The following is a 12,063-nucleotide window of genomic DNA, read 5'->3' on the forward strand; positions in this document are numbered from 1 at the left end:
ATAATGCCTGCACTTCATGGCATACGGTCCGGTGTACAGACTGAACTATAAAAAAGACGCGAATATTAGAGAATGATCTAATATCAAATAATTAAAAGGGCTGAGGTTTCGAACCCAGGTTGTCTAGCCCACCACCTTGTGAAGCTAATCGAAAGACTTCTGGGCGTTTCTTGTAGAGTCTGAACCATAATTTAAGTTTTTTTAAGAAAATAATTTTAGTTTTTTTAATGTAAAGGCCATAATTTAAGTTTCCGTAGAAGTTTTAACGGGCACATGTCTGAATGAATTATACCACCTCGATTATTCAGGCACCTAATAAGGTACTAGTTGAAGGCTGCTAACTCCCAACATGACATGTATAGTGCTGATGACCATGTCAAGTTATCAACTGTGAAGCTTCGAGCCACACGCCTACTCCCCCAACAACCGCGCGACGAGCTTGCATATAAGCCTCTCCCTTTCCCAAATCCTCTCACCAGCAGCAGCAGCTTCACGCCTCTCCTACTGCACATTGCACCTCGAGTCCAGAGGCTGAGAGAGCTCACGGGGAGAAGCAAACCAAAAGCCCAAAGGACTTTTCTACCATGGCGTGGCAACTCCTCGCTGGCGTGCTGCTGCTGCAGCTCGCGGCGAGCGCGGCGGGGCAGCAGCAGTGCCTGTCCGCGACGTTCCAGAACGGGCAGACGTTCCTGAAGTGCAACCCGCTGCCGGTGCTCGGCGCCAGCCTGCACTGGACGCACCACGCCGAGAACGGCACGGCGGACGTCGCGTTCCGCGCCCCGCAGCAGAGCAGCGGCTGGGTCGCCTGGGGGATCAACACCCGCGGCACCACCATGCCCGGCAGCAGCGTGTTCATCGCCTCGCAGGACGGCAGCGGCGCCGTGTCCGTCCTCATGACCGTGCTGGAGAACACCAGCCCGAGCCTGACCAACGGCAGCCTCAGCTTCGACGTGCTGTCCCCGCCCACCGCCGACTACACCAACGGCGTGTACACCATCTTCGCCACCATCGCGCTGCCCAACAACTCCACGACGCAGAACACCGTGTGGCAGGCCGGGCCAGGGAGCACCGGGAACGTCGGCCAGCACGCGACGTCCGGCCCCAACGTGCAGAGCATGCTGAGGCTCGACTTCAGCTCCGGCCAGAGCACCGGTACCGCCTCCAACTCCAGGCTGCACCGCCGTAACGTAAGTTCTTCTCCTCCTCCTTGTTGATCGATTCAGTGAACTTTTTCAATTAGAGGATGTTGCTTCTCGAGTTTATTTTAGACGTTAGGCATGTCACCAACTAACGATAGGTAATCAACTAGAGGTTAGTCATCGGTGTCATCCTTTTAAAGATTTTCATTTTAGGATCGCCGAATTGTTTTGATCAGATATTCCATTCCAGTTGAGTTGAGGATGACTGGAGGATTGAGAATTAATCCTGTTGGATTGATCAATTGACATGATGATATACATAACCTAACCAAATAGATAGGCAATTTTGGCGGCTAACTTTTAATAACACGATGTGGTTAGTTCAACAACCGGATAGAGATGGGATTAGGAGACGTTATCCCTTCTGCTCATCTGTTTCTAGAAAAAAAAAATGAAGGGTCAAAATTCAACTCCGAGAAGCAACCAAGCCTGCAACTGTCCCAACTTTTGTGACATGCAGTTGCTCAAGTTGCTCAACCAGTACACACAATTTTCTTTTTCATAGTTGATCACGAAACAACTACTTGTTTGGTTTAATTTGATTCGAGATTATCCTTAATCTGCACCAAACTAATCAACGCATGGTCGTACGTACAGATCCATGGCATCCTGAACGCGGTGAGCTGGGGCATCCTGATCCCGGTGGGCGCCATGATCGCGCGCTACCTCCGCGTGTTCGAGGCCGCCGACCCGGCATGGTTCTACCTCCACATCACCTGCCAGCTCTCCGGCTACATCCTCGGCGTCGCCGGCTGGGCCCTCGGCCTCAAGCTCGGCAGCGAGTCCAAGGGCATCACCTACAGCGCCCACCGCAACATCGGCATCGCCATCTTCTGCCTCGCCACGCTCCAGGTGTTCGCGCTGCTGCTGAGGCCCGACAAGAAGAACAAGTACAGGTTCTACTGGAACATCTACCACCACTCCGTCGGCTACTCCGCCATCGTCCTCGCCGCCGTCAACATCTTCAAGGGCCTCGACATCCTCAAGCCGGCCAGCGGCTGGAAGAGGAGCTACATTGCCATCCTCGCCACGCTCGCCGGCGTCGCGCTCCTGCTCGAGGCCATCACCTGGGTCATCGTGCTCCGGCGGAAGAAGAGCGACAAGTCGTCGTCGTCGCCGTACGGCGCCACCAACGGCAACGGGCGCGCGTAGTTTGATCACTGTCTGATCGACGTGTGCCTTGCGGTACGGGTGTGTAGTTTTGCTGCGATGTGTGTGTGTATTTGTCTTCTGCTAGCTGTATCTTCCATTTTTTGTTACTGCTTCTGTAGACTACGTAGAGGTTCAGAGATTATTTCTTTTCCTTTTTTTTTTCTTTTTACATTTTCAGGTCTCACGATGACACATCTGTATACATTTTTTTCACTTGATGTATGATTACCTTTATTTATGCATACGTTTGATTACGATTAGATGGCACCTCCCTCATGAGAATCTCTGAAAGTTCATTGGTTGAGACGTTGAGTGGGTATACAAGTAGTACAAATTTTGCTGATATATACATTTTACTGTTTTTGTCACTAGCGAAGGAAGTTTCCAGCTAGAACGATTCAACCATTGGATAACGTCATTTGCAAGCACTTAGGTGAAAACAACATGTGGATGTTTTCTAGTAGAGGGATATATACCATCATGAAAAGAAAACTAGTATTTATGTCCGGTCTCAATACCTCCACTTGACAGCATCGTAGCCTAAAGGAAGACGAGAAAGCAATGGTTAGGTATGTAACGGGGGCAATTTGGCCTGTCACCGTATGACAATAGGCCTGTTTGATAAGAAAAGGCGACAGTGTGAAAACATAATGGTATTGTTAAGACATTTGATTTGATATAACTAAACTGGATGATACAGTACATAGGCATATCAGTTCAAACATTGGATGAATTCTGATTAACTTCACGAGAATCAATACATTTCCTACGGAGATCCACAAAATTGCTGCTTTTCCGAACTTTGCCTTTGTACTATCTTCTTTGTATCTTTGCCCGTGATGTAAGCTTGCACTGCTTTGCAGATACGGCAGTTCACCCGCTCGATTAGATTACTCAAAGAAAATCCTGAAAATGATGCCGATTTCGATGACTAAAAAAAAATGTCATGACACGGAGAACACCTTTTGTTTTACTAATCATCTGACGAGAAAAGAACTAGTAGTACTATATTGGGCCCCCTGGGGTGACAGAGTCAGTTGGCTAGATTGACACGCAAAAACGAGTGAAGAATCCGGCCATGCATCTCGGTCCAAAGCGCGCACGCAAGCGTGATGATCACATGACGTCCATGGGCCTTCTGGAGGGTGAATCGCCCTAGGCGAATTTGTGGTCCGTTAGAGGAATAAGTTCACCGGAGATCCCTCAATTTAACAGCGAGATTTTTTAAGATCTCTTATCTCCAAAACCAGAAATCTTCACCCCTATACTCACTCAAACCGTGTACAAGAGGTTCTATAGCAGTATAGATGTCCGGTTTCACTGATGTGACATCCTAGTCAGAAAAAAAAATATGTGGAATCCACAACAATTTTCTCAATTCTTTTATTCTTTTCTTCGGCCGCCGACGGCAGAGGGTGAGAGGCGGCGGCTCCTTAGCCGGCGTCGGCTAGCTGCTTCCTCGCCCGCGACGATAACCCCGTCGCCATTGCCTTCTGCCGCGCCCGGCTCCGCAAGGATCCCTACCGCCGGCCGGAGAGGGGAGGGGAGACGCGGCCGGCTGCTGCTGGCGCCCTGTCGCCGCCCAACTCCTGTCTCTTCGCGGATGCGGCGCTCCACGTCCGGGGACATCAGCTTGCAAGAAGACCCAGCAGCACTGCATGCATGCAGCAGGCCGCGCCCGGGAGCGGCGGCGGCGTGCACGCGCACGCTGCAGCCTGCCGCGACCGCGACGGCGACGGCGATGTGGAAAGCCAAGCAGCAAGACGAGGAGCTGACGACGGTCATGTACCTCAGCAACTGGGGCCTAAATTAACAACTAATTAGCTTGCTGATTATATTAGGATCGTCTTAGATGGTTAGATTGGTTTTGTTGCGTGCATTCGGGCAAGTTGCAATTGATGGTATATGTGGACAAAGTATTGTACAGGATGTACTCCATATATACATATATGCATGACATATATGATATAGCACGCCGGCGGCGATGGCGGCGCCTTGGTTAATTTGATGTAGACGCCAAAGGACACAGAGAGAGCTTGGGGAACGGCCCCATCGTGCATGCCGCGACGAGCGGGCTAGCGCCGGGCTGTCGCTCTACCGCCAAGGCTACCACCGCTCCGCTCGTGGCCACGCCGTCGGTCCACCACGAGGCCGTCCAGGCCACCGCACGCGTCCGAGCCGTCCAGCCGGCACACCGTTGCTCCATCTCAAGGCTAGACCACCGCCGCTCCGCCTCGAGAGCGAGCCACTGCTACGGTGCGGCGACGGGCGGAGCGGGCACGATGCCGGCGAGAGCTTATTCCCGCGCTAGTGCCGCCGCCCAGCTTCTTCCCGCGAGCTTGTCCGCCGTGGCGCCTGCTCCGCCCGCCGCTGCCCCCGCTCCGCTCCGCTGCCGCCGCCCCTGATTCGCCGCCGGCCACCTCTCCCACATCTGCCGCCACCCGAGAAGAGATAAGAGAAAATAAAAGGAAAAGAAAGAAGAGAGGTGGGCCCGCATGATTTTATCTCACTTACATGTGGGCCACACATACTTTTTTTAATTTTTTGCTGACTAGGATGCCACGTCAGTGAAACCGGGCATCTATGCTGCCATGGGACCTCCTGTGAACAGTTTGAGTGAGTTTAGGGGTGAAGATTTCTGGTTTTGGAGATAAGGAACCTAAAAAAAAATCTCGCTGTTAAGTTGAGGGATCTCCGGTGAACTTATTCCTTCGTTAGAAGGTCCAGCCTGTGAAGCCTGTGAATAAACCACTCAGAGATGGGCCTACCTGCCCAAGCAGCCCAGTGCCGTGCGGTGCGGGCTTACCAACCTAGCTCAGCAGGGAGCGCGGCGGGGAGGCCCCCGAGGGCTTAACCGTAGGCCCATGTGGGGCAGCGAGCCGAACTGGACTGGACTGATGGAGATGTGGGCGGGGGCTGCGGCGCGTGCGCGCCAACAGAGCACTCCCTTCCCCCTTTTGTCTTAACTATATTAGTTAATATACTTAACACTAATGGTATTAATTAGAAAAGATTAATGAGATTTTTTTAGAATTTTTTAAAAGAACAGATTGAAAAATTTTAAGTTATATTTGAAAACATCGATTTAAGTTTTAAATTTTAAAGTCAAATTTTAAAAACTTTCAACTCAGATTTGAAAACTTTCAATTTAAGTTTTGAAAACTTTTAACTCGAAAATCGAGATTCGAAAACTATCTAGTCCAGATTTGAAAACTTTCAATTTGAGATTTGAAAAAGTTTGAAAACTTTCAACTCGAGATTTGAAAACTTTGAAGTAGAGATTTGAAAACTTTCAACTCGAGATTCGAAAACTTTCAAATCAAGATTTAAAAAAATTTGAAAACTTTCAAGTCGAGATTTGAAAACTTTCAAGTTCAGATTTGAAAACTTTCAACTTGAAATTTGAAAACTTTCAATTCGAGATTTGAAAACAAGTCGAGATTAAAAAGTAAACAGGAAAAAACGCAAAAAAAAGAAGGAAAGCGAAAAAAAAAGGAAAAAGAAAGGAAAAAAAGAAAACGGCGCTAGCAGGTTCGCTAAAAAAAAATCGCGCGCGCGCCGCATGAGCCGTGTGGACCGAGAGTGCGCGCTGCCGGTGCGCGCGCGAGAATTAGGATTCTCGGATGTGGGCATCCGCATTGTGGCCGGTGGCCTGGTAGAGCGTGGGGACTGGGGAGTACGCGGTTTTGGAGGAAGGATTAGAGAAGGAAGAAAAAGGGAGGAAGATGGAGAAGAAAACAGGAATGACATGTGGGCCCCACATGTCAATGGGTCTCACATTATTTTAGTGTGAATGATAAATGGGCCCGCACATATTTTTTTAACTCTAGCACATATTGTTTTAATTCTAGAATACATAAGCGCCACGTCAACTCCATGTGGACCGAAGACTGAGTCAACATCACCACGTAGGCGCCATGTCAGCGAAACCGCCGTCCAAACCATCGAGGGAGTAAAATTGTACCAGTTTTAAGAGTTGAGGGGTCGAGATATCCGGTTTTATGGTTTAGGGTTACGGATTAGATTTCGATCACGTTTGAGGGTCACAAAGTGAACTTATTCCCGGCCTAGAGGGGATGGAGATTAGGTGGGCCTTGAGCGTTGGCATTGGTGTGGCCCAACTGCGTGGCCCAGGGCCATGGCTGGGTATGAGGCTGCGGTTTGCCTGCAGCCTACTACTATGGCGTGCGTGGCTCCGCGTGCTGTATGGACTTTGATGAGTAAAAAAGTTTTGGACTTTTTTCTTGTCAAATTTCTTTAACTTTGGTTAAGTTTGTAGAAAAATATAGTAGTATTTTAAAATAAAACATATATATTATTAAAATATATTCAATGTTAAATTTAATAAAATTAATTTGATATTTTAGATGTTGCTAAATTTTTCTATAAACTTTATCAAATGACTTATAATATGAAAAAGATTAGCAAAATAGTTGTGCTTCGTTGGGTATATAAGGAAATATATTGTAATATATTATAGATGAATCATATTAATTTTATCAAATATGTTAAAAGATACATTTTTAAATGAGTTTTTTTAGGAGTTTATTTGTAAAGGAAGTTTTAAAAGGCTAAAATGTGGAAAAAAAAAGTCCAGCCCCAGTTAAAGTTCTGGTCTGGAAGAGCTAACTAGTTGAAGGGTGAATTCCTGGTGTGTTCAACCGTTCAAGTCCGTAGCCCATCCTCGACGTTTGAGAAAGTTCGATTCAATTCATTCTCCGATCTTCTCTTCCGGCCTAGTACTAATTTAATTCAAATGGTCGGTTGAAATGTCAGCACGATTTTACTAGTAGGATTTTGGTTCAACCTACACAACCATCTACTATACCACTACCGGTCTACCGCTAGCCCATCTATTCACCACCAGAGCGTCTCTTTCTCCCCGCGACGTTCAAACACAACACCCAATTCCCATTTAGAGCTCACACAAGCTGGTAGCACGAGCTACCTGCGCTGTGGCCGTGAAAGACCGACCGCGACCGCGAACCAACGGCGGTCGGCGCGTTTTCCAGATGGAGCACGCACGCGCGCGCGCGCGCAACCGAGCGAGATTTCCTCGACATTCCACGGGTTGTCAACCGCCACCGCACCGCACCGCACGCATCATCGCGCAGCAGTTGCGCCGGCCTTTCTCGGCGTTTGCTCTTGCACAGATACCATACACCGCGCCGCGCGCGCGCATGTGGGGGTTTTCTCCGGTGGTCTCGAATCGATCGAACGAACGCTCCCGCGGGCGCGTTCCAATTGCGGAGAAACATGCATGCTGCTTTGGCTGCTTTGCCGCATTGACCGCGACTTGACAAGGACTCGGATATACGGAGCACTCCATTTCGCGCGGCGCGCGGTGGGTCTCTCGTCCTTGTCGCCTCTTTTTCTCCTAGGCTGAGCGATCGGCACGCGGCACCGCGGAGATGGAGAAAAAGTTAACCCAAGGAGAACAGGGTGCATCATCAAATCATCATCTTGCATGGAAACCGGCCAATAGAGAGAGGAAACTAATCCTGGCTAGTCAAACAGATATCCACACTAGCGTTTAGATCGATTCGACCGTCACCGTCGCCTCGCTCGTCAGCTTAGGGGGTGTTTAGGGCTAAAACTTTTTAGCCCATATCACATCGGATATTTGAACGCTAATTTAGAGTATTAAACATAAACTAATAAAAAAACTAATTTCATAAATGAGAGCTAATCCGCGAGACGATTTTTTTAAGCCTAATTAATCCATAATTATCAAAAGTTTACTGTAGCATCACATTGTCAAAATCATAGCGTAATTAGACTCAAAAGATTCGTCTCGCGAATTAGTCCAAGCTTATGGAATATGTTTTATAATTAGTGTATGTTTAATACTCTAAATTAGTGTCCAAACATCTGATGTGACATGGACTTGGAATAAGTCTGTGGAAACCAAAACAGCCCCTTAATATAATTCCACACGAGCCTTTTGCTTTCGTTTACAGTTCACTCCAGTCACGACTCCTGAAGAAAAACTAACGGTCGCTTGCTTGGCTCTTGGCCGCTGCGCGATGTGTCCCGGCGAGGAACTCGTCAGAAAACCAGTAGCTAGCCTGGAGTGCTTGTCCTCGAATCCTCGATCGATCCATCTATCTCAGCAACGTGCTGTTCTCCTTTTCCCGTTCGTTGGTTAGTCCTGGTGAAGCTGTACGTACGATGGGACTCGCGTTTCTTTCTCCAAAGCGAGCAAGACAAGAATTTTTCTTCTTCTTTCTTTGCTGAATTCCCGTACATATTCACGATGCTATGCTCGCACGATATGATGTAATGCATTCTGCCTCATGTGCAGCACGGTGTTTGCATGTTTTGCAAACGTAGCAGAGTGCCAGAGTATACGTGTTGTGGTCTTGTGGAGTTGCGTAAGAACAAGCAGTACCAGCTCCATGGAATGATGGAAGTGCCACGATTGAAATGGGCTAGAAACTCACTTGGACGACAACCTGCCGAAAGAATCCAGCTAGCAACTTGGACCACAATCTCACTAGCTATCGTTAATATTATTATTGAGAAACATGGGTCTTCGGCTAGCTCCACAAGATGATGGGCTAGACGAACTTAGTTCGAAACCTCACATTGTTATATATTATTATTACGCGCATGCTGCATTTTAAGACGAAGGGAGTAATAATTTATCATCGTATTACGCGCATGCTGCATGCACTGCTAGCTTGCCACATTTCACAGAACTTCTTCCTATACCTTTCTTACGTATTCAGAAATCTAAAAAGGATATCACAGAACAGCTCATCAGGTTAACTGTGATGATTTTGCAAGGAAGCTCATGAGCTAGCCTGAATGTTCATACACATTTCGGAGATATTTCCCACGTACTTTATCATTGTGGCCATTGCTATCACTTGAACTACTCCATTTCGATCTTGTATTCTTCTCGCTAACACACATGCTCAGTACGTACTAGAAGTACATCTTTTGAACAAAAAAAAGTTATAGTATGAAAGTAGCAATATGACTAATGATCATTTCACGTTTAAAATGGGTGAGAAAACTATAGACATAATTTACATAGAAGGTGACACTTTGACTGAATTTACTAATGCTTGTCACACCCTTACAATTAGTCAACTAATAATTAATCTATAAAGAGCCCGATAGAATCCGAGCCATGAGCCGCGTACGTAGTTTTTGTATACTATCCACTCGTCCTCCCAATAGAATCGATGCACGTCTCTCGCATATTTCTCCAAATAAACTTTTTACAAATGAAATTACGTACGTACCAAACATGCATTATCCTGCAATAATTTTTATGTCGTACGTCCTGTTTGAAAGGCAACCTAAACCTCTCGCGTAGACTTCCATTGATACCGCCAAATTGTAAGATGTGGACCCTGTCGAGAGAGTGGAGAGTTGAGACATATGTCGCGTGGAGGAAATCCTGGTGCTGCATACGTCGACAAATGTGAGATCAAGCAATGTTTAGGGACATGCAAATAGTACTAATTAAGAATGCAATTAATTACTTTATCCGTCCTATAAAGAATTAATTCCTGACAATGTTCATGTTCAGAGTTATCTATGAGTTGATTTTTTATAAAACGAAAAGAGTAGAAAACGGTTAGCCCATCTCCTGACAACTCGGCATGTAGTGTAGGGCTTGAGAGAGCCTAGTAGTAGAAGAGAAATCTCAGGCATCTAATTAACTGCAATTAATGTTATTTATCGATTGCAGTTAGCGTGGATGATCTGAGGGTTCCAATGGCAGAGATGTCTCAGATTAATTAGCATAAACTGGGATTAGAGAAATAACATTAATTGCAGTTAGCGTGGATGATCTATATAGTTATATAGGATTTCTAACTTGCAAAATATCCCTGGCATGTGTGACTTAGCATCACTCGGTGATCTTTGAATAATGTACATATATCTACTCCTGCTGGACCTATTTAGGGAAATTGGTAGAAGATGACCAAGCAGGAATTCAATCAAACACGGCCAGACGAAATCTCAAGGCAAGTCGAATGCATCTTAGATTCATCATGATAGGCCACGTTTAGTTGTTTGGCCAAATTTTTTTTAACGTGTAAGGACACACATTTAAAATATTAAACATAGACTAATAATAAAACAAATTACAGATTCCGCCCGTACTGCGAGACGAATCTATTAAGTCTAATTAATCCGTTATTAACAAATGTTTACAGTAGAACCACATTATCAAATCATGGCGTAATTAGGCTCAAAAGATTCGTCTCGCAATTTATATGCAAAGTGTCCAATTGATTTTTTTCCACATTTAATATTTCATGCTTATGTCCAAATATTTGATGTGACGAATTTTTGAAAGTTTGAAGGGAACTAAATACTGCCATAATCGTAAGACTTTTCTCTGGTTCTCAAGGATGCGTCCCTTGATTTTTTTTTCTTTGGGAAAATTAATTATTCGCGTCAACTCATTTGCTGTATTTGCATCCAGCATCCTAGAGATATTGTTCTTTTTGAGGTTAGGTCAGGACTACTGGTAATAAATACAGCATTGGCATTTGTCGTTTCTGTTGAAAATTTTCTTAGTGACAGAAATGGGAACTAGCTAGCTAACTTCTGCAGGGATATACTAGTAACTAATATAAGTGAAGAAATTAGGGAGCTGATAAATTGATCAGTTCTGCCACTCAAAAATACAAGCACAGATGCTAGTCTACCGCTCCCTTTTTCAAAATGGCATGCGGTAACTCTGTTTTTACATAATAGAAACAAGAGAAATTTGCCCCTTTAAATTGCAGTAATGAAAAAAAATAGAAATAAGGAAAATACAGGGTTCTGACATGAATACAAGTGTAGAACAGATGATTATAAAACATAGGAATGACCGTTTGATTGAACCACATGAAAAACACAGGAATTGGATGAGAGAAGAACACAGGAATTGGATGGAGAAGACAGAAAAGGAAGTTCTTCAAGAGATTGGAACTCTTGCTAAGATTTCTCTAAAATCTCTATAGTATTGTCTATTGCATAGGAATTTCAAATGATAAAATATGATTCATTCTTTCGTTTCAAAGTCTTTCATATGAAAATTTTCTATAGGATTGAGACCCTCAAAATTCCTTTGTTTTTACTAAAAATCAAAGGTCCTTAGAGTCCTTAAAGAAAGTATCTCGATATCTAAATTTTACACTAAATATTTTGGTACTTAGAGGTACCAGGTTTTATACTAGAATCTCTTGATATTTTATCAAGGATGGTAAGATTACCATAGAAACAAACTACTGGTCTGATGGTGGCCTGGCTAAATGATTTCTTACTAGGACTGTTCAACAAATCTAGTTTAGTACGGTAAGAACTCATTGGAAGACTTTGTCAAGGCCTCATCATTCAGTGGTCAGCAAAGAAAACTTCTTTGGAGAAAACATGCTAACCAATTAAGCACACAAGTAAGCCATGAATGGCAGTGAAAAATCCCATCCAGAATTATTCAGGCATTTGTCTGGAAAAGTTGCAAACGAATGACTTCTGCGAAGGGGATCGCATTGTCACCAGAAAAGTGTATCCTGTGCAGTGCATCTAGCTATTAATCCTGCTTATGATTGAGGCACGAAACCATCTAATCAGAATTTCCATGGTTAGTCCTCCGTGTAACATCATGCGTTCCAATTATCTGAATCAAATAAATCACGTGATAACTTACTACTCTCTCCGTTTTAGGTTATAAGATGATTTGACTTTGGTCAAAATCAAA

The 12,063-nt window shown here is 45.1% G+C and overlaps 1 protein-coding gene across 1 annotated transcript; it reads left to right on the forward strand.

The window, feature by feature from the left end:
• Positions 1-464: 464 nt before the first annotated feature.
• Positions 465-2,611, forward strand: LOC127765310 (cytochrome b561 and DOMON domain-containing protein At3g25290-like). Its single transcript, XM_052290182.1, has 2 exons — positions 465-1,187; positions 1,797-2,611. Exons 1-2 carry the CDS (start codon positions 585-587, stop codon positions 2,349-2,351), a joined length of 1,158 nt encoding a protein of 385 aa, XP_052146142.1. The 5' UTR covers positions 465-584; the 3' UTR covers positions 2,352-2,611.
• Positions 2,612-12,063: the final 9,452 nt, after the last annotated feature.

Source organism: Oryza glaberrima, chromosome 3 (assembly GCF_000147395.1).
Source record: "Oryza glaberrima chromosome 3, OglaRS2, whole genome shotgun sequence".
NCBI lineage: Eukaryota > Viridiplantae > Streptophyta > Magnoliopsida > Poales > Poaceae > Oryza > Oryza glaberrima.